Below are 22956 nucleotides of genomic sequence, written 5' to 3'. Positions count from 1 at the left end.
TTTGTTCGCACGCACGCACGCGTGCAACCAGCTGCAGCGAGACCTGCGCGGTACATACCGCACGTATATACGTCAGAGCCCACGGAGCAACGGCGATTCGTCGGGCGCGCGAGTGCCGGGGCGCCAGTCTGTCTCGCTGGGCAGCCGCAAATAGCGCATAAACAACTATCGTAGCGCGACGCGCGCCTCCGCTATGAACAAATGTAACCTTGAGCTGTGTATTCCGCATTGTGTCAACAACGAGGCGCGTTGACCGGCAAGTTGACGCTGTACTTCCGACGCAGTTTTATTCCTCGCGCCCTAAGCAGGTGATCGCCCGAGTGAGTAATTTCGGTGTAGCCCAGCTCCGGCGTTCATCTGCAGGCCTGCGGAGTCGATCGACGCGCGTTTTTTCTCATTTTCGAAGTATGAATCATATTTCGTCAGTCTGAGGATATGGACGAAGCACCCAAGAACGTGTTCACGCGGAGACTCTCGGTGAGTACTATGCATGGCGGAAGGATAGTACATACTTTGGAATGTCCCTGCAAGCGGTGATCAGATCTGTCTCCCTCTTTTGTGTCTGGGGAAAACAGATGGGTCGTCTGCTTTTGCACTTGTTTTGCTGCGCACCCGAGAGGCACCGAAAGCGAGCGCGCTCACCTTGAAAAAAGAAAAAGCAGGTCTTCGCTCTACCGGTCTACGCCACAGTGGTTGTTTCGCTGGTTGAATGCTGACGCTTTCTAAGCGCATGCTTTTAAACGAGTCATTAGTCGCATGATCTCGGTTTGCTCTCGTGTCTACAGCACGCATGAGCAATCGTTAGCAGACGACAAAAAGGGAAAATAAAAAGGGTATTTCTTCTGGTCTCGTTGAAACCGACTTTATTAGTTTTAATTAAGAACTCTTGCGCTATTTCTTTACATTAAACGTAAAACTGTTCAATGCGTGTGCATTATTTTTTTATTATTATTATTTTTACAAGCGTAGATGGCGTGAGGTGCTTTGCAGCAGACGGCATGCAGACAGAAACCGAGTTACAGTAACTAAGCGCGTTTCTTGCTTTAATGTTAGACACTTGGGCCTCTGTGACCGATGTCTAATTTCTTGTTAAATACGTCTTGTGAATCGGTGCAATTTAACGGCATGTGGCCGTAAGCATTCGGCATAAATCGAGACGCATCCGGCCGCACTTTTTTCGCCGAATCCGTAATAAAAAAAAAAGGACAAAAGTATTACATGTTTTGATCTCTCTCCCCTTGCAAGACCTGTGTGTTTTAACTCTATTTGTATTATTGTAATATCTGTGCTACAGATAATACTGCTTTTACTACATTTACCCGCTAAATTTACAGGCTGCGCCCTCTGCTGTGCTCTCAGATCTTGCTTGTTTGACAGGCTCGCCGCTGTATCGCCGCAGTAAGGCTAGGCCTGGCTGGACCGACAAATCACCTCGCTCCTCCTCTTCGCCTCCGGATCAGCTGTTGTCAGGCGCTGTTCCGTTGTTTACCGCTCGGTGCAAAAGCTGACTTTGCCCAATGCATGCGCTGCGGGCCGATAGGCCAGCACAAAAATTGGTCTTGTAATCTCTATGGAACGTTGAAATTGCCTTCTCGGTCTCATTTGCGCCTGCCGTGCAAGTGAGAAACCCTCCTCGGCGGCGTTAAATTGGGGCGGTCCGCCTGTGGGCCCCGATCGAGCCGTGCCATTGTCGTCGTTGTCATCCCCAAGATTGCTGCCTTCAGAGAGCGGCTGCGCCGGTCGTAAACGGTAATCCCTCTGCGGACGCGCAGCACAAGCATTGGAGATGGAAGATGGAAGCCCGCGACGTACCGTGGGCTCCGACATATGCCTGACACAGCGGCAACGGAAATTGGAAGAGGCGGCGAAAACGCTCTCCTGTGTGCGTTTACTTTTCGCTTCTGTATTTTGGTAGGTAGCTTGAAGCTGCCTGGACGCGGATTTGTGTTTTGCAGCCGTAAAGGCTATGTATATTGGTCCAATGCGGCCGGCGTTCAACGCGGCATTGCAAATGTCAAACAATCGACCGGTGCCTATAACATTGGTCCATCATTTTCCTAGTTGTCAGAATGCGGTTTGCCGCTGTCACGATAACCGGTGGTGGCCATGCAGTATGTCTGCTGAAAGTATTCAGCACATTTTTATTGTTAAACATACGCTGACAAACGGCGTGTTGTAGACGTTCCTGTACGTGCTTTCGCGCATATAGTCGGGACGTCCATTTCCTTGAAGTAGGGCGCCCTGCTTTCAGCTTGGGGGTGTTTTTTTAGCATGCAGAAGGTGTCTTGTAAACAGCGTTGAAAGGCAAAATTTTCGCTATTTGTGGAGTTCAGCGCTGATTCCATTTTGCCAACTTGAATCCGTTTTTTTTTTTTTTTTTTTTTTTCTGTAGCTCATGAATGCTTTTGGCCTATTGGACCTTTTGAAAGTACAGTTAATGCGAAAAGCGCAGCGAGGGAAAATAAATTGCAGTGTTCTAGTGCTGGTAAATTTTGCAACACAGTATTTTGATTTGCACATGACAGCCTCGTTAAACTTGCCATTGTTCTTATCTTCCACTGTAATCTTCAATGTAACATAAACTGAATAGTCTTGTAATTGTATTTCATTCTAGCAATAACTACAGTGTGAGGTACGTGGCCAACCCTCCCTCCTCCCTAGAAAAGGAAAGGAGGAAAACGTGCAGATGGGTAGCCGGGTTGTATTTCTGTATTGTATTAGCTTTGTATTAGCATTGGGCTACTCTTGCAGTGTGCCTACGTTTTTTCTGCACCAAGTTAACACAGTCCACAAGAAATAGAAGTCAACACACTAACTGAAGCAAAGCCTGTTGCCACTGTTCGCCCTATTAACCTGCTGTGGTGACTCGATGGCGATGGAACACTGCTTCTATACATGCGGTCACTGGTTCAATTCCTAGCAGCAGTGGTCACATGCCGATGGGGACAAAATCTAAAAGCACTTGTGTGGCGGCAAGCATTGGGTGACATTAAGGAACCTTTGATGGCCATAATTAATCTGTAGTCCTCCTTGACGTTTCTCGCATCTCTTGCACTATTTTTCTAGCCCTATCAGTCTCTTCAGCATTGTTGAACAAATACTTGTCTTCTTGTAGTGGTCTGCTATATGATGCTTATGACAGCATAGACCAATTTAATTTTAGATAGTTGGCACAGCAGTCATGAAAATTGTGTGCTGTAAAATGAATATTTGTCTCTTACTAATGACTTCACTAAATTAAAGGACACATCTTACTCCAAGTGTGTCAGTTGAACTTCTTTATTGTGTGCAAATGACTCTTGCTGAACGTTGGGCAGTGTGGCTTGAAGAATATAAAAGCCTAAAATGGGGGGAGTCCCTGCTAAAATGACTTGTAGGCAACTATTAATCGCGAGAACTCGTAGATTTCGCTGCCTTGCGAGCCTAAAGATGAAGCTGGTCGTACCCTCTGGAAGCTTGTGTATTGTTTTTTTTTTTTTTTTTCAGTAATTGCTGTAACATTTAGCAGTGTCGCCTGAGCTGCAAATAAGTGTGTGTTAAATTATGTAAGCTGCTGGCTTATGCAGCTTAATTAGTGAGGCTTGCTTCTTTACATTAATTTAAGCTAGTGAATGGACTTGCTTTAAAGACTTGTCACTCATAATGGCATAGAGGAGCAGCTTGCATTGTGTAGTATTGGGCCTTAGCTGAAGATATGGGGAAAGCTCTACACTAACTTTAAATGAGCAAGAACTTCTGCCTGTAATTTGCATTACTTCGTTTAGGTATCATTCAGTGCAAACAAAGAAACAGCAGGACTGTGCTTTCTGTGTGAGGAGTGCTAAAGCTACCACTGTGGCACAGTTCAAGATCCAGCCACAGCTCAAGGCCAAACTAACTGCTGATAACGAGGTTTCCCTGAGATATTACTGTGCAGGAAAATGAGACCGTCGAAATTACTGCTGATGATGTGGTGACTGTCTTCGCAGGCCAAAGTCATGAGGAAGCATCTCATTGTCTTTGACTTTGATCACACAATCATTGATGCCAACAGCGATGCATACATCCAGAAGCTAGCACCAAATGGCGAGCTACCTCCAGAAATCAAGGAGCGCTACACCCCAAATGGGTAAAAACATTGTTTTGAACTGCTGTTCGAAGGATCTAGATTGCTTGAGCTATGGTTTTCTTCTGTGTTCTCTATTAAAACTTCACTTCGGTGCTCTAAAGCAGGGTCCCAAAACTTGGCGGCTACTGCTGCATGCCTAGTGTGCAATTTCCTGTGGGCTGCGCTGCTACTTTTTGGGGGCAATGGAAGTCTGTTGAAATAAAGCTTAGGCAGCATGAAAGGAAGAGGTGATGAAAACTCTGAGAGCCATTCGAAGCCTGCACAAGGGCATTGCTGACCGTGTGACCTTGGGCCCAAGGTCACAAGTAGAACAAAAGGAACAACACGCTCATCCTACTAGTGTTCGTGTTTGCACACCTGTCTTTCTGCAACGTGAATTCCCCACTGAGTTGCTCAATTTTCAGTAGTTCTAGTACTCGGCCTTGTCGCGTGGTGTCGTACGTTTGTAATGAGAAAGGGGGCACCGATTTTAGGATTGGTCCAGTGTTTGCAGGAGTGGCCAATCAAAGAGCACTGCACATAATTGAGTAAGCACACCCATTTGTTTAAGATAGTAAGATAGTACAGGCTAGTCTTAAAATAATATGGGCTAGAATTGGGAAGATTGCAGATATGACTAACTTGGTTGACGCAGTATGGGTAAAATTTAAGATCTCTAGGAGAAGCTCTTGTCCTGTAGTGAATTTGATCCTCACATGGTCCTCACATGAAGTCATAATCGTAGAGGTCATGAGATGATTCAACAAAAGCATTATTGGTACATTCAAAGGTCAAGCGACAAGGGAATTGTACATGTTATGTATCCAAAAGAGGTTGAAGGCAGGAGTATTTATGGGAGTAACTGAAATGACACGTGCCACTTGATCAATACATTTGACCTTGTCGTAACAAAGTCTCATCCAACATGAAAATATGTTCTTTCAATATTATTTCTAGAAAATATTTGTTACATGCTGATATTGGCAAAAATGTTTTAAATTTACTTAGTTATATCCGATAATTCGTTATAGCCACGTTCATTATATTGAGATTCAACTGTAGCAATTTTTTACTTGATACGTGGTGCCTAGAAACCTATGATTCTTTTTCTTGTGTAATACATTCTTGTACATGCCTCCTGCTACTCCTCTGCAGTAAACTTCAAAGTCCAGCATTAATCCTGTGCTTTTCTTTGTTCTCCCTATGTCAGCTTTGGAATGTGTATGTCAGTGTTGACCAGCTGTATGCACTTAATGCATCTAGTAAGCTGACGGTATTAATGCATATCTCTGAATTTTTTTTTTTTTAACTATTGAAAGAACTTAAAGCCGATTGCATATGTAATTTTATTCTCAGTCTGGCTGGTGTTATGTTTTAGTCCAGATATGTGAGACTTCCTTGATGGGCGTAAATCTTTGTAGTGGAAACTGCCTGCAATCAGCCTTTACATGGTGGCTCACACCTGCGCTGTTTTGGTGGAAAACAAAGCCACGTAAATTCATCAGTATGGTACTGCGCAACTTTCATTTGTGCTTCCACTGTTGAGTGAGCTGCAATCATCTTGTCCAGGCAGGGGAAATATTAAAGGGTGGTCCATGCGATTTCCAGAAAACAATGGGATGATGTACTGTGCCAATTCAACTACATATGTTTTGTTTACCATCAGTTTGAGCAAGCTTAGCACCTTTCAGCGTGTCATTTCTTGAGTGTAGCCACCACATGCCTTGCTGAAGGGATTTCGAGAACATTGTTTTTGCATCCATGAAAAAAAGGCTGATTATATATTGTTGACTATTTACTGTGTTATGCTTAGTGTTTTGTTTTCACTCGCATTCATGGGCTGTGAAATTTGACAGTTTTGCAAATGCTAAAGTAAGAGTTTTCAGGAATTTCCATTGTTTGCAACCTGCAGTGAGGCATAAGTCCTGTGTTGAAGTATAGTATGCTTCTTGCTGAAAGTGAATTCCACCATTAATTCATTGTAGTTATTGTTGTGGTGGATGAATGCTTGACAAAGGGAAACCCCCTTTTTGAATGGTTGCTCTAAAACCTGTGCGACATGCATCAGGAGCTGCACTTTGCATTGAGTGACATGCTTACTAATACCCCTGTCACACGGCACATGTAATGTCATTGCGGTCTAGCGTTCCTAGTCTACACGGGTAAACAAAATGGCATTCGCAAGTGATGGCAATGTTTATCGGCAGGCTGCTATGATAACGAAACCTTACAAATCATGCTTCTTGTTTACATATTTTCACTATATTGTTAGCAATACAATGGTAAACATTGGAAGGTTATTGAAAATATATTGCATTTCGTTTTAACTTATCGATTTTGTAATTTTTTTCAAAGCACCTGTCGTCGCGATTACACAAGTCGCGCGTGCATGAGTTCGGGAAACTCATTCAATGGGCAAATGCCATTAGCTGTGAATGTCATTCACTATGCCCATGTAGAAGCAACAAAAATGGCATTGACACGTAATCTCATTCGTTGCGAATCACATTACATGTGCCGTGTGACAGGGGTGTAATTCAACAGTGTGCAGTGGTTCTGCTTCTCGCATATTTAGAATAACACTTTCTTCTTATGGCTTCTACCGTTTTCTTCCCTCTGCAGATGGACTCCATTCATGCGTGCTGTTTTCCACTTTCTGTACGACAGCCATGTGCAGCCAGACGATATTTTAGATTGCCTACTTGAGATCAAGTTTGTGGATGGCATCATTGATCTGCTTAAGCAACTGCACAAGGCCGGTGGCTTTGAGGTGGTCATTATATCCGACTCAAACTCTGTCTTCATCGAGCACATCATGCAGGTGAGTCTGAGTGAAATACAGTTGCCTTTATTTTCTTTACTGCATGAACTGGCACAGACTGCTTTCTCTGCAGTCACCAGGGTAATTTAGCTTATTGTGTTGGCAACCCACCCTACCCAGAGTTGAGGCATTGAGCAGAGAAGGCATTGAGGCATAGAGCAGAGAAGCATGCAACTTTCTATTGTAATGGCTCAGGCTAGTTGGTAATCAATTCTAATCACCTTTTAGTATTAAAGAAAACGTGTTTATGAAAGGGAAAGAGTGTCGCCCACCTAAGTGTAGCACAAAGCTATAAAAGAAGCTTGTGTGGGTTTTTCAAAAAAAAAAAGCTTTGCAGTTGAAGAAAAATGTGTACTTCGGTGGATGACAATCTTTTCCTTTCATGAAGCTTCCCGCACCTCATGGATTTCAACGCAACTGATTTGCCATATTCGTTGTCCCTGCACTTAGAGTTCTCAAGTAATTCAGCCTCACCATGCAATCTACTAGCCTCCTGATTAGCTCAAATCGTAGAGCGAGTGCCCTAGAAAGGTGCTGTTCCCTTGTGCGATCCCCTGTCAAGGGTGAATTTATCTTCTCCTGCATAGCCTCTTTTATGAGTGGGTTTCCTTTGCAGCTTCATGCTACACTTAGGTGGATGACATATTTGCGTTACTTGGCATCACTTGGTGATGCATTCCCACAGAACTGAGTTGCCATATTAAGTGTTTGTGTGCCCACTCGTTTCTGTTTTGTAGAATCATTTAGTTGTTCTAATGCAGCCATCATGCTTCATTAACTGGGTATCGAAAATATTCTGCCAGACAAAATGTAACATATTTGCACATGCTTGTTGTAAAGGACCACTGGCAGTAAAATTTGTGTTTATTTATTTTTGGGCTTTAAAGGGTCCCTGAACCACCTTTCTTTGAAACCTCCAAAACACCTTGGAATGAGTATGGTGCTTTCTGGGAATGTTACCAAAATAATTTTTCAGAAAGACCTAGTATGAGCGTAGATACAAAGAGTGCAATATTTACCTTTCTCATTCTCCCTCAACGTCCTCTGTTCCGAAGGAGCGGCACTGTTTTTCCACCTAGCCCAAGGGGTGGTTCAAGACCCCTTTAATGATTTTCTTTGTGTCTGATAATCATAGAATGACACTGTAAATGTATGTGCCAATGTGACAAGTAAACAATGTAACATCGTTAATTACGATCAATTCTAGTGTAACTTCAAAATGCCTACCCAAAACCATAATAAACGAGCACTGCATCACGGTGGCTGCAACTAACTGAACACGTGGGCTCAAAAACCGGTGACATTGAACAGCATGCTTTTTAAAATGGCAGTTGCAGAATTCATCTGCTAGTCGCAAGCGTGTTACATTATGGAGTCGGTGTCACAATCGTGGTCGGCATCATTTTTAGGTGAGGCCAATGACTGTGTGTAAGTAAGTATCACTGCCATATTGGATATAGCAAGTCGTTTTCAGTTTGGCCCCTGCAGAGCAGCAAGTCGAAAGTTGACAGCGCTGCAGGTAGCGATGAAGATGAAAACATACGCAATGGCCACTGCAAAGTGAACCGAGCAAATTCGACTGCTCTTTCCTGGTGCCCATTCATTCCGACTGTTGTTGCAAGTGAAGTTGACCAACTGTTGCCGGGGTCCTGCATGGGAATACAAATAAAATTATATATGGCTGCCACAATGCCATATCTTTGCTTCGTTAAACACTGCTGTACCCACACCGATGCCTCGTCATGCTGGTGTGTTCAGGACTTCTTTAGACTACTGCTACACATGATATAATTTCGCGTGGCATCCTTCATACAATGTGTGCCTGTCAGATTTGCCACATACGATGATTCCGTACACATGGGACAAGCGTGTAAGCAAGCGAGCGGTGCATAGGCTCCAGTGAGCTCCAGCACCCATACATGTATATATACTCGTAAGACTTTGTGTCATTGTCAGGAAGTACGAAACAAACATCTGTGCATGCGCTCGTTCGTTTAACACGAACATTTAAATAAAAGCATGCCACTGCGAGCAACAAATAGTTCACAAAGCTGTGTCGTCCACTGACGTATGGCGCCAATGATAGTCGCCGATCAGGCCTGTAGGCCTACTTGCTGGCCACAGTAGCCAGCGATGATTGTGATCTGGCAGTAGTTCATCTTGTAGAGTGCTTATTTTTTGCCAGCAACATTAGCATGTGTACAGTTCTGTCGTACTTTAATAAATCCAACTTGGTTTCTCGATGCCATTGACGCAAAGAGCAAATGTATAAGCCAGGCAAGCGCCCTCGCTGAGACTGTCAGTGTGTGCTATCCGTCTGCAAGATGAAATGCCCTGGCATCGCAGCTCCCAATCATGCCAGTGCTTTAGTATTGAGCACTGCTTGCAGAACAGGTGCGCGTTCCTCATAACTTTATTCTATTATATAATATTTCGTGTCAGAAACAAATTGTAAGCTATTTTTGTGCCTCCATGAATGGCAATACAGTCAAACCCGAATATAACAAACTCTAATAGAGTGAAATATGCTCTCTATCAAACATTTGGAAGTTCTATCATTATGCATGTAAAATGTATTTTTTATAACGAATCAGACATTGGATATATTGAACCTTGAGCCTTTCAATTTGTCGACAAACAGCCGCAAACGCAATCCTCCACTGGCTCCGGCTCGTACCCTACAGTGTCCGTGCAGCAGCACCACCACCCGGCCGCACCTCCAGCCAGCCTGCAGCGCCCCTACTCGGTAGCCGCCTACCACATGAACAACTATGTGCGAGCAGTTGCGGACCTATCACACTTTAGGAAAGCTTCGGGCATCGGGGCTACCGGAAGCACGTCGTTGAGCGCTTGTTGGTGAAATTGCAGATTAACTATGAGCTGAAGACTAATTTGCCAGTCACAATCGAAATTATCAGTCGTTCCTGGAAAGACGTGACTCGAGACACAATCCGCAACTCCTTCCACCATGCTGGACTGTGTCAAGAGGAGGCGTAAGTTGCGAGTACACTGCAAGACAACAGTGACTTTGCCATGCTAAGGGAAGAGCTCACCGATGTTCCAGACGATGTGCCAGAAAATGTTGCCTTCAAGGATTTTTTGACGGCTGACGACGATGTAGCTGTGACGGCAAGCCCGCTGACTTGGAAATTGTTGCCGACATGCTGGTGTCTGGTGCTGCCGAGGAGCCGCTGCCGGAAGACGTTCGTCTTCTCCCGACGTTACACGAAGTCCTTTATGCTACATCGCGTATAACGAATTTGGTGCTGAAGTTCGTTATAAGCGGGTTCGGTTATATCAAACTACTCCATATATTGAACAAATAGTGTTGAATCACGCTGTTATAACTGGGTTTGACTGTAAAAATGAACACCTTGGCTGTGGTGATGGACCAGCAAAAAATCGGCTTGCAGCCAGCGCCTGCTCTGTTGCACATCTCGTGCAAACTGGGCAAGTTAGTTGTTTGTACGGCATTCGTTCCAACAATGCATTCCATTGTAACTTTGGAAATTGGTTGGGTGCGGTAGTTGGTACAAGTCGGATGCAAGATCATGCCACGTGTTTCTTCAGACGCGAGTAGATAACCAGTCCGACATCGAAGTGAGGAAGCAGCATCCTGTCGGGCTTTGTGCAAGTATCCCCATCTGTGACATTGACAATGTTAGCAGAGCTAGCAAAGCATCAAAGAGAGCCTAAGAAGCCATCAAGCGTGTTACATTGATGATGATGTCGCGAGGTGCTGCAGTTTGAGGTCAGCCACTCGCGCTGACTTTCAAACCAAATTAAAATATGTTCAACACAATGTTTGCCGGTAATACTTGGTCACAGGAACCTATGTATGCCAGGGAATCGAACAACACGGACATCTAGAGTTTGAAATTTTGTGTCAGTGGTGCTTTAAAGGGGGCCCTCAAACACTTTTCAAGCCACCATTTTTCAATTGTGGGTTGCGCAGATTGACGGTTAGAAAGGTAAATGCAACAAGAATGGCAACGATAGGTGTTAATGGAATAAAAGGAATTAGTGTGAGTGTCTCTTTAATGTGTAAATCTCAATGTGTGTTAAGAACACACTGAAAAATTTTGGTTTATTGATTTCTCCGTGATACATTTTAAGAAAGGTATAGCAGCTAAAGGTGCACAGCACCTGACAAAGCTCCTGTACTCGGGGTTGTACCAGAAGTGTGCACTGAATAAATATTCAATGAAACCTATGAAATGGTGGGTGCTTTCATGCGAACTTATTTTTTCTGTGAGAAAGGTGAAAAAGTTAGGGGTGTGTGAATAATAATTTTTCAGACCGATTGGAATACAAATTGAATATGTAAGGCTTTTGGGATAGCTTTCAATAATGAACAGCCTTTTTTACAACCCATATAAACAATTTATGCGCATCGTTTCACACTGATCCCCAATGTGCACACGGTGGCGTGTTAAAGACCTACACCCGCCTTAGGCTCCGGTATTACTGGCCTAGCATGTACAAGTTCGTTCGGAAGTACGTCCGCTGCTGCCTCGACTGCCAGCGCCGAAAGTTGGCCCCTACTTCCGCTGCCGCACCCTTGCAGCCGCTTCCTTGCCCATCCCGTCCTTTTGATCGGGTCGGAATCGACCTTTACGGCCCGCTTCCTTGTACTGGTGCTGGCAACCGCTGGATTATCGTTGCAGTGGATCACCTCACACGCTATGCAGAAACCGCTGCACTTCCATCTGCAACTGCCCAAGATGTTGCATCCTTCATACTGAGGCATTTTGTTCTTCGTCACGGAGCCCCTCGGGAACTTCTCAGTGATCGAGGCCGCGCATTTCTATCTGAAGTCGTGACGTCGCTTCTGAAGGAGTGTCACATCATCCACAGGACCACTAGCGCATACCATCCACAGACGAACGGGCTGACGGAGCGTTTCAACCGTACTCTTGGCGACATGCTCGCCATGTACGTCGCGTCCGACCATTCCAACTGGGACGCTGTGCTTCCGTTCGTCATGTTTGCCTATAATACTGCCACTCAAGCTACCACTGGTTTTTCTCCGTTTTATTGCGATAGCAATTATATGGACACTCAAAAGCAGATTTCTGCCGTCGCCGTCGAGGTTCCGTATGACGTCAATGGAGATCAAATCGTCGCTGCGCGCCGAACGCTGTATGTGTGAGTGAAAGGGCGCGAGGGGCGCGCGCTTTCACGGGGAGTGAACGCACGGCGGAGAACAAACGCGCGTTCTGCGCCGTGCTCCCTTAAGGGCTGCAGAAATAGGCGTCTCTTTCCTCCTTTACAGTCACCATATATGTAGAGCAAACGCGCCTTCTTCCGATGCGCGAGAGGCCGTGGGGGAGGAGGGGGAGGGAAGGGAGGCAACGTTTAGCTGCGGCACCAAGTGCCTATTTATATCAGAGGCTCCGGCAACAGTCACCAACGCTGCACGCATTTTGAGCGAATGCGGGCAAAACGCCGACGGCGTCGACAACAGTTCTGCGTGTTGCCGGTGCTGCTGCATGTCCAAATTTATACAGCTGATAAAGCTAATATCATTACTCCGTATAGCTCTCTACCAATTTGCTATCGCAATTGATGCTTCGCCTTTCAGGTGAAACTGCGACAACTTTTTCTTACTGTACGGTCGTGAACCTTCCTGCACCATCGATAACATGCTACCCTACCAGCCTGATTCATCGGAATGTGTTCCTGTGTCTCGAGCTGCGCAGCATGCTGAAGAATGCAGACAACTCGCCCGTTGTCTTACCACCGCAGATCAGACACAACAGAAGCTCCGTCGTGGTGGCTCTGTTCCCCCAAGCTTCCCTTCCGATTCGTTGGTTTGGCTGTGGGTTCCACCTGTAGCTCCCGGCCTTTCTTCTAAGCTGCTCCCAAGATATCATGGACCTTACCGTGTAATTGCACAAACTTCCCCCGTGAATTATGTCGTCGAGCCTGTGTCACCGTCCTCTGATCAGCGCCGTCGCGGTCGCGAAACGGTTCACGTAGATCGGCTCAAGCCCTTCTACGATCCCTCTATGTTACCGTATGCTTAGATCGCCAGGATGACGTCTTTTTCTCCGGGGGACAAATGTAAGGAAGAAGTGCCGGTTAGCCAGGTGCATCTCCGGTGTATGAAATACGACGGAGAAGTGCCGATCAGTCAGGCGCATCACCAGCGCTTTTACACACGGGGCTTGTCCTGACTGCTCGCAGGGTTCTGACTGCCGCACCGAGTTCGACCTCTCAATCCTGTCAATAAACACCTTGACACAATGTTCACGCCTTATTATTCACAACATTAGTAAGCTTGTCATGACACTGCACATTAAGAACAAATAACCAGAGGAATTACGATGCAGCATACTATGGAACTTCTTGTGTTTTATGTCCGCTATGGCCAAGATTAAAGTTATTGCATCTTTATTTCAGTTTTATGTTTGATCATAAAGAATTAATGATGTGATATGTTCGAAACCTATCTTACAAATATTCGAATTGGCAGAGAGAGGCTATTTCATTTGAGAACGTAATTGAATAGTGCCATATTTTCACACTGCTAGAAGAGGCACTGAAAGTGATTCTTGCACATTTTCATCCCCTTGTCCAGAACTGTTTCAGCTGGCTTTGCCTAGAATGTAGATCAAATATATTTCAAACACAAATATATGTTCAGTGCCATTAGCTACCTGATTAAATTATCTACACATGCATGCCAAACTGCTATGTTGCAGATGAGCGCCGATGCACAAAGGTCAGCTGTTGTATCTTTCTTGAGCTGTTTACTCAAAAGCATCAACTGTTCAAGTTGACCGTCTTTGCCGAGCAGTATTGCCATGCCATCTTGTAACTGATAATGTGAAGGAGCTGATTTTTAAACTACGTAACTCATGGCCGTGGCTCAGTGGCTGTGCCATTCTGCTGCTCAGCACGAGGTCGCGGTAGAGTGTACTAGAATGGGGGAGTGGGTCTAGCGGACACCTTGGCAAGCGCCGAGGGTGAAGCAAAAAAACTTTGAAATTGTGGCAGCGCTGCCGTCGCCTTATTCTGAATCTGGAACGGGCTGAGTAGCTGTCGTCTGCTCAACACACTGTCGTTGTTGCATCGTTTGCATTCTTTCCGCCGCTCTTTTTCTATTTTATTTACAATAAATCGGGGGGGGGGGGGGGGGGATAATATCAGTGTTGCCGCCACCGAGTATCCACTTGTCAAAGCTCCATGCAGCTGCGGTAGGGTCTCCGACGCGACAAGCGTCCGGCCAGCGCGCGGTGCTGCTCATTCGGGACAAAGCGACGGTGGCGCCAACAACTTTTCAATGAAAAAAGCCTCAGCGGGAAGCCTGCGTTGGACTTACTCCCCCAGTCTAGTACACCCTAGTCGCAGTTTGAACTGGTCACGGCAGTCATGTTTCGATGAGGGTAGAACGCGAGAATGCTCTAGAAGTTTGGCCTATGTGCTGTTAGGAACGGGTTGGCGTTTCATCTCAGCGCTGCCATCCGTTGTTGCGGGTCGGAGATTTGCATTTATCCCGCCGCTGCTGCCAGTTTGTTGAGACTCGGGTAGCGTTTAGGCCAGTGATCCTTCAGCCAAAGGGATGAGTACGTCCGGGAGTAAGAGCGAGAGAAAAAAGGGTTTATTCTACATATTTACAGTGGCTCCGAATAAGGAAGCCCACTCCATGGGGGAGCACTTTGAAAGTCTCAGCTCACTACATGTCTGAGCACATATCAGAACAGGTCAGGACACACCACTGCACGCAAGGTGTCTCCTTATAAAACATCGGTCTTCCCTAGTTGACCTGACTAGGGAATCAGATGACCTTGATGCGGCCAATCAGACGGGCCATCTTGTTCGCTGAACTCCGCCTCTAATGTTGCACCTTCGAAGCAAGGACGAGGCAATCCGGAAACAGGGGGTTGACACTCCTTCCACGAAAGTCGGTGACCTGTTTCTTGCCCTCCGACGGTCATCTTGCCAGGGTCGGGAGAATGGCCTTTTCACTAATCCCCGCTTCTAACGAAGGGTGGCGGCTGTGGTCGGTCGCTTCTAAGTGAGCTTCTTTGTCATCGCATCACTGCCGCTGTCGGGCCGCGTCGCCAAGTAGGTGGCCGCTGATGAAGGGGGTCAAATCGTGGGAAGCACCCAAAGAATGCGCATTGCCGAGTTGGGGCGCTTGTTTGCCTGTCTCGTCGGTGTCTGGCACTGTCGCCAGCTGGGCGACGCTCATGAAAGGGCCTGCCTCGATGGGAAACAATCAAAGAATGCGCCCGGCCGATTCGGGATGCAACAGTGCACATAAAAAGTACCTAGAGGTCATTAAAATTCGGTTGTTAAACTTGCCTAATCACCAAGGCATCAATGCGAATGTTGTGGATGATGTCAGCCGCGGTGGCCGCATTTCGATGGAGGCGAAATGCAAAAACGCCCATGTGTTTGCGTTGTAGTGCACGTTAAAGAACCCCAGGTGGTCAAAATTAATCCGAAGCCCTCCACTACTGCGTGCCTCATAATCAGAACTAGTTTTGGCACGTAAAAACCCCAGAAAAAAGAAAAAGATGGATGATGTCATGGGGGGGGATCACTGATAACATTGTTTAAAGCAACATATGTATTGTGTGGTCTTTTTATTTTCTTCTTTCTCTCCACCTCCGTCCGAGAAAAGATAGCCCTACGTTACAACGCATCCGCACGCTAGTGATCAAAGGAGGTGTGTGGTGAAGCACACATGCATGGTTTTGCATATCGCCTATTAAACCTAATTAAATAACTATTTGTGTGGAATGAAAGAAATCCACATGGCTTGCATCAACAACACCCATCAACATACAGTGATCACTATTCTCGTAAAGCCCTCCATTATTTTTTCAATTCGTAACATTTAGTTGCCAATTAAACGAGGCAGAATTAACAGAGGTGCCGTGAAAATTAATTGCATGGTCGTGCTTCTCGCAGTGTTCAGCGAGAGCGCTGCGCTGGACTTAGTTTTGGTAAGTCGTTCTTCTGCTGGTGGGTTCTGTCAGAAAAGCTCTTGGTTTCACTGATGTAAGTGGTGGGGCACTTAGAGCATGACACTGTGTAAACAATCCCCTGGTATTTCTCTTTGTACGGTCTGTTGTGAAGTGAAGTAGCGTTGGGACGATGCCGGCTGAGAGGGAGGCCTATGGAGCAGGCATAACAGCCTGGGCGTGGAACGCTGCAGAAGAGGACTTGCTTTGACGAGGACCAAACGAAGACTGACGTTTATTTCAAAAGATTGGAAAGAGAAAATGGCGCAGTACACTTACAATGTCGGTAGTGGTGTGGCGCTAACGGTCAAGACAATTCGAAACTGAAACTGAAGATATAACATGGTCGATCCTTGGGCCACGGGAGTAACTCGGCAAGCCGGCGAAAGGGTGGCAAGGGGCAGACAACCCTGTCGATGCCACACCCAGCAGATGAAGCCTTTAGTATACCCATTTCTCCTTAGCGCTGTGATTATGAAGCCCAGCGCAGCGCTCTCGCTGAACACTGTGCGATCGTTTGACTTGCTCACTGTTGCCACTGAAAGTGCACTGTCAAATACATGTAGTCAGGGATGTGGAGTCTGTTACTCAGCAATGCATTGTTAAGCATATGTGAGCATGACGAGACTTTTTGAAAAGTGTGGTATCCATGGAAACAATGTCACCGACAAGCGGAGCAGGCTTGGCAACCATGGCATGTCAGTTTTCGCTACACAACACCGATGCACTGCTGCTGTAGGGCACTGCAGTGTTGCATCAGAGGGAGAGTGGAATGTGGATCTAGAGCCGCTAAAACTCAAGTTGAGGGTTACTCTCATTTTGGTTTTATTTTGAAGTTTCTATGTTCGAAAACTTCATTGTGTGCATTATCATAATTGTTCTCGCTATTACTTTTTTGACATGCTGAGAATAGATCTAGAGCAATAATGGGAACTTCAAAAAAATTGAAAGGCCCTTTAAAGGGGCCTTGAAACACTTTTTGAACACGCTAAGAAAATGTTGTCGATCCATAGATGAGGCTCCTGTGAATATGCGCAGGCAGGAGGGAATTTACAATCATGTCAAAAAGTAAAAAAATCATTTGCTCTCTTCTGTGCACTGTTGTTAGCAGCTATGTAGCAAGCAGAAGCAAGCAGCTGAACAGGTATTGGCAGATTTCATGATGGCGAGAACATTCTCAGTTATACTATTATTTCTAATTTTGAGTCAAGTAAATGAAAAAGACATGTCCGCAATCTCAAAAATACCAAGAAAGTATTTTATCTTTGCTCTTGTGGTGTCAATCAATGGTCCCCTGCTTAATGTTGCATTTTCTTCTCCAACCACGTGAGGCGGTACCTGGCGTACTACATGAATGCTCTTTCAAACGTTACGCGCCTGAGTCGGTGTCTTGCCTTGTACCGAGTCCACTACGACAGTACTCACCAACGCATATTGTCGTCTCCCAGACCACACTTGCACTTGCCAGCGCGTGCTAGCTGTACACGCCTTGTGCCTGCCGTGCCAAGCAAGCAGCAGCATGCGCTCACTCCTGAGTAGACACCTTCGCAGACATCGCTTAGTATTGAGCTATTCATCATCATCATCATCAGCCCATCTTTTATGTCCACTGCAGGACGAAGGCCTCTCCCTGCGATCTCCAATTACCCCTGTCTTGCGCTAGCGTATTCCAACTTGCGCCTGCAAATTTCCTAACTTCATCATCCCATCTGGTTTTCTGCCGACCTCGACTGCGCTTCCCTTCTCTTCGTATCCATTCTGTAACCCTAATGGTCCATCGGTTATCCATCCTACACATTACATGGCCTGCCCAGCTCCATTTCTTCTGCTTAATGTCAACTAGAATATCGGCTATCCCCGTTTGTTCTCTATTGAGCTATTCATAGCGCTTCAAAATACACAATCTGGATTTGGCTGCTACCCGTCGGGCAAGCTGGTGAAGGACAATGCCAATCCGCACTGCGTAGCACGGTCGGACTGGAGCACACGAGCGCGTGCTCCAGCCCTGCGGTGCACATAAAAAAACACTCCGCGTTCCGCTATACGCACAACATTTATGCGTAGCATAGATACTGTGGCTGCCACGAAGTGCTGTGACGAGCCCTCTCGCCGGCAAAATGCTCAGACTACCGCATGCTCTGATTGGTCTTTGTGGGTGACAGGTGCATGGCAATGCGAGGCAGCCCAAGCCACTGATCTCTACTATGTTTTGCCCCCTATAGTAGAGATCTATAATCCCGAGCTACAGCCTATAGCCCTATAGAGAAGTATAGCCCAAGCACCCATCTTGCGTAGAGAGAGCACCACTCATGTCTGAATCGGAAGTAGCGTTGTAAAGAAGACAAAAGGAAATGCCCAACTTTTGCACTGGCCCTTGCTTCCTTGCCATCTTTCTTGTGTAGCTTCCAGTGTGCTAGTAGAGATGAAATGCGAAAGCGGTGCATCGGTGCGATAACTACCTCTAACTCCACTAAACTTGAAGGATTAGAAAAACATTTGTGGCAGGAGATTCGTAAAGTGACATCCTTTAATAGTGAGGCTACGATTAGTTAGAAAAGTGTGACCCCTTTAGGGCGACATTTCGTCCACATTTAAGAAAGGCTAATTGGAAAATTAAAAATAACCAAGGACACCTAAGCACTTATGAGTTCTGAATGCAAAAGCATTAATGTCCAATTAAATGGCACTGAGTGGTTCTACGAGTTTTGCGCTGCAAGTAATGTACCGTAGCACTACGTGCTGCCTGAGCTAGCAAGGAGCAGTAGCCTGCGGTGCCAACACCACATGCCACCGAAGCAGCGATGCCCTCTCTCCTCATGCAACACCTGGCATGCTACCCCTGCAACAGGTGTTCCCGTTTGCCCGTTCTGCCGCTTTGGTTTGTTGAGGACTGCTTGTGCTGAGAGCGAGGGTGACGTGGCGTCGCAGAAATTTTCGTTCCCCTCACACAACACCTGGCACGCTAGTGCGGCAGCAGGCATGTGTTCCTTTTCACCCGCTCTGCTCCGTCGAGACGCAGCTTGTGACATGGTGTTGCAGCCAATGGGAACTCTGTCGAGGCGCACGGGCGTCGCAGCCAATGGCAATGTGAGTTTAGGTGCTGTTTCGCTGCTACAGATGACAAACACTGGCTTTTTTTGCTCAATGGGCCATTTGATGCTTTTGCATCAAAAGCAGGTGTAAAGATTTTGCCTCACATGATGGCAACTCGAGAGCCACCACAGGACTGCTTATCAGGGGCTGTGCAGTTTGTTCGTTTGCAATAGTCAGCTTCTATAACATGCTTCCCTTCTGCACCCACAATCCCTTGCTCCTCCTCCTTCTCCCAGGCCTCTGGAGTGCGGCCCCTGGTGCACGAAATCTTCACAAACTACGCATTTTTTGATGCCAACGGCTGTCTGCAAATCAGCGAGTACCACATGCAGAACTGGTGCAAACTGAGTTCGGTGAACCTCTGCAAGGGCTCAATCATGGAGGAGTACCTGGAGCGACGGCGAAAGCAGGGCGTAAACTTTGACACTGTCTCCTACGTTGGCGATGGCAACAATGACCTCTGCCCATGCCTACGGCTACGGCCGTGCGACCTCATTTTTCCCCGTGCCGACTACCCACTTGCCAAGCAACTTGCCAAGGACCCCGAACAGGCCAAGGCCAAGGTGCACCCCTGGAGGACAGGATTGGACATTGCGAATGTCCTTCTCAAGAACTGTGTTGTCAACAATGTGACTGAGTAGTGTGAAGCAGCAAGGAAGTACCATTGCGCCGTCCTCTTCCCCTATGCACTAACCTGTGCGTGTGCTTTGAAACATTGTTCCTTTTCTATCAGCTGTCATTCATGCTCCCGGATTCTTACTGTGCCCGTTTGGAGTTGCTGCTTTGGTCAAGCAGTGTTTGGGAGGTTAGTTGCATGAAAGGGAGGAAGTACCAAAGATAACTTCCTTCTTGCACGTAAATGCCGACGCATGGTACATGCATCACAGGTCATGAGAAAATCGTAGTTGTGGCACAGCTTTACATAGCAGTGAGCAAAGGTGGGCCCCTTGTGGGCAGTAACTACATTTTAGCTGATGCTAAACAGTCATGATTAGGGAGACATTTTCACAGTTCTTGCAACAAAAATTTAAAGGTTAAGTGTGTCTAACATTGGTGTGCATTAACAAGCTTACTTCAGTAATCCTTTGTAAAAATGTACATTGCCCTGAAAATTTTTGGTGGTTCAACTACTTATGCCACTAATATTGTGGCTGGCAGACTGTTTTGCCTACTTCAGAACAAACTCAGCACATTGCATGCGTCAAATTTTTTGTACATGAAATTACTATGTGACACACATTAGGTTGATAAAAGCCACCTTGTGATGCCATCAAACAGGCTGTGAGCATGTCTTATTTCGTAGTAAAACTAATTAAGCAGCAGTCAGATATTTGTAGATCTTTGCACAGCCATGTTCATTTATTTGAAGCAGTCATAACTCCTTTAAACAAGGTAGTAGCATAGTGCTTTACCTCGGCAAAATCATTGTCTACTGCATTACTCTTAGTGTTCATTGCAGTGCATAATGGCCACTTTGATTTTGTGATGTTTCTTGCGTGCTGTATTCAACATGTTCAATGGCTATACCAGTCTGCACAAATTTGAACCTATGCAAGGGTTCAAAATTACACTTAACAGTTAGTGTTATTTATCGCCATCAACGTGCCCAACTAGTTTGAGCATCTGTGCAGTGGCGTCATTTCTCTCCACAAAATGCTAGCACAAAATGTGCGATTAATGCTGTTTAGTGTTTTGAACAAGTGCGTGTTACATCTAAACAGTCCCTGTTGAAAATGCCATTTTCAGTTTTAGGGGGATGAGTAGTTTCATCATGAATTCCACTGGTCGTTTCGGAGGAGCTATTGGAGTACTCAAGTAAGCACCGCAATCACTTGGATTTTGCTAATTGAAACCTGTCATTGGAGCTCCACACTAGGTTTCAATGGAATTTATCACCTGCAACCGACATAAATGACTTTGGGGCTTGCAATATCATCCCTGCAGTGGGGCAAGAGAGAGCAATATGCCAGAGAGCTATTTCATTCAGGGCAGGTGCGGGGTAAGGTGATAGGCATTCAAAGTGGTAGATGCGCTTTTAATGAATAAATAGAATATTTTCACCCGCAGACAAATAAAGGTGCTCCAGATCGACCAGTGCAATGCCGTGTTGGCAAGTGCAAGAAAGTACAGTGCTTTTTCTAACTTCTATGTAAATTCGAAATGTTGGTAGGCCTTTCTTTTTTTGCTGCTCAAACCTTAGCTGAGGGCATGGTGCAAGTCGAAGCATTTCATGCAAAGAATGCTACTCAAGGGAGAGAGGCCCAAGAACCTTTGGCGCTCTTGCTCGCGCTATGTTTTTGGTGGCCCCTTCCTGCTCGGTACCTGTGGTTTGGATGACACTTTGAATGCAAGTGCAGTGTGTGTGAGTATGTAAGAACCCCGGGCTGTTTCTACACCCAGTGGTGAAGAAGGATGCCTTACAGGCACTCGTTTGAGATTTGCGCGCTTATCTTTCAGATCTGGGAAAATCCCTGTGACTGGTCAAGTAGTCCTGCCCCCTCATTTTAGGAGTGCTGCACTAACAAAATGGCAAAACCCTTTAAGTGTTTAAGCGTGTCATGTTGGATGTCTTGAACTCATTCTGTTTGTGAGAAGCAAAATTGAAACGGGAAGGGGGCTTTTTAGTTGAGCTTGAACAAAATGGCCTTTTACAAGTTTGCTTCCAAAGATCTACACTTTTTTTCCTAACCTATGCACATTTGTGAAAATGCAGCTCACATGTCAGCGTTTTTGCGATGTTGAAGGCATGTATTAGCATATGTAAGAAGCGTATATTTTGAGATGGTGCACATTTGTGCAGTTGGTTGCCGACAGTGGCAGGTCTGGTTTCACCTATGTGTGGTACATAGTTTGGATGTGATGACTTGCTGCAGCTGATCATTGCAGAAGCCTGTAAGAAAAGGCAAGGCAGGAGGCATTGAGGATACATCATTCTGTATTATGCCTATTTAAATGCTCCTCACAGATTCCCGCAATCAGTTAGCTGCACTGGTCATGTCACTGCCAGGCGCACAGGATTGGAAAAACGTTTGTAGGCTTGATTGTGCATTGGTTAAGCAAAAATGTACGCCAAAGACGAGCTTGTTGATGATCTCTTTATCTAGTTTAGCCTGAACAATCTACCTCCTTCTGTTGCAGAGGGGGAGAGAATAATGCTAGGTCATGTGAATTACTATAGTTGTGAGTTTATGGTTGGCAAATCCAACACAAGTTTGTCAAAGGAGCTTGTCACGGCAGGGTTGGCATATAGTATTGCTTAGGCTTGACTTTTGAGCAGCTATCTTTTTATACAAGTTTTAGAAGCTTATGAAATCGAGTTGGTGGTGTTAACATTTATTGTACGTGCATATATTGCTTGACGTATGCACCCTGCCTATTCATGTCTGTTCAGAATGCAAGTGAGAAAATAAAGACATTCCTTTACAAAGTCTGCTTTTGAATGCTGGCATCCAGCCCAGTGGGTGGAAAAAAAAAAAAGTAAAATGAACTGCAATGCTATTTTGCAGCGAGACACATCGCTGATAAAGCGCAAAAAAATGCTCAAGCGTAATATGAAACCTGCATTATAACGAAAGCGGGGTACCCATTAGTTATACATATAGCCATTCGATATGTACAGTACATCGGTTAAAACGTGCGCCTGCCGCCACCATCAAGTCGTGCACGTGGCATGACACCGCGTTTATGTATGAATCGTAGAGGGAACATAGAGTAAACCGCACGGTATCGCGCTAGTGGAAATGCAGAGTGCTATCGGTCAGCCGACTGTCTGATCAACAGGATGACGCAGCATAAGAGCAATGTCTGCTCTTCGCCTCTTTACGGTTTCTATAATCGAGTGCGAACCGCGCCGAGATAAAATTCACTGCGCTAGGCACGTACCCGAAGCGCTTATCGCGAGCCGTCCTTTCTTGCTGTTCGCCGCCTCTGGTGATAAGCACAATTAAGTAACCAAGCCGTCTCTTCGGCTTGCCCGC

The 22956-nt window shown here is 45.9% G+C and overlaps 1 protein-coding gene across 3 annotated transcripts; it reads left to right on the top strand.

The window, feature by feature from the left end:
• Positions 1–158: 158 nt before the first annotated feature.
• Positions 159–22406, top strand: LOC119442323 (pyridoxal phosphate phosphatase PHOSPHO2). 3 transcript variants are annotated; one of them, XM_049662055.1, is made up of 5 exons: positions 159–477; positions 1378–1911; positions 3969–4108; positions 6710–6908; positions 19216–22406. In XM_049662055.1, the coding sequence occupies exons 2-5, from the start codon at positions 1828–1830 to the stop codon at positions 19618–19620; spliced, it is 828 nt and encodes a 275-aa protein (XP_049518012.1). In that variant the 5' UTR covers positions 159–477; positions 1378–1827; the 3' UTR covers positions 19621–22406. The 3 variants fall into 3 exon arrangements, with proteins under 3 accessions (XP_049518012.1, XP_037563091.1, XP_037563089.1); XM_037707161.2 differs by having other exon boundaries at positions 317–477; positions 1378–1882; XM_037707163.2 differs by lacking the exon at positions 1378–1911 and having other exon boundaries at positions 164–477.
• The last annotated feature ends 550 nt before the right edge of the window (positions 22407–22956 follow it).

The sequence above is a fragment of the Dermacentor silvarum genome, chromosome 2 (assembly GCF_013339745.2).
Source record: "Dermacentor silvarum isolate Dsil-2018 chromosome 2, BIME_Dsil_1.4, whole genome shotgun sequence".
NCBI lineage: Eukaryota > Metazoa > Arthropoda > Arachnida > Ixodida > Ixodidae > Dermacentor > Dermacentor silvarum.
This window is presented reverse-complemented; position numbering and strand designations above follow the sequence as displayed.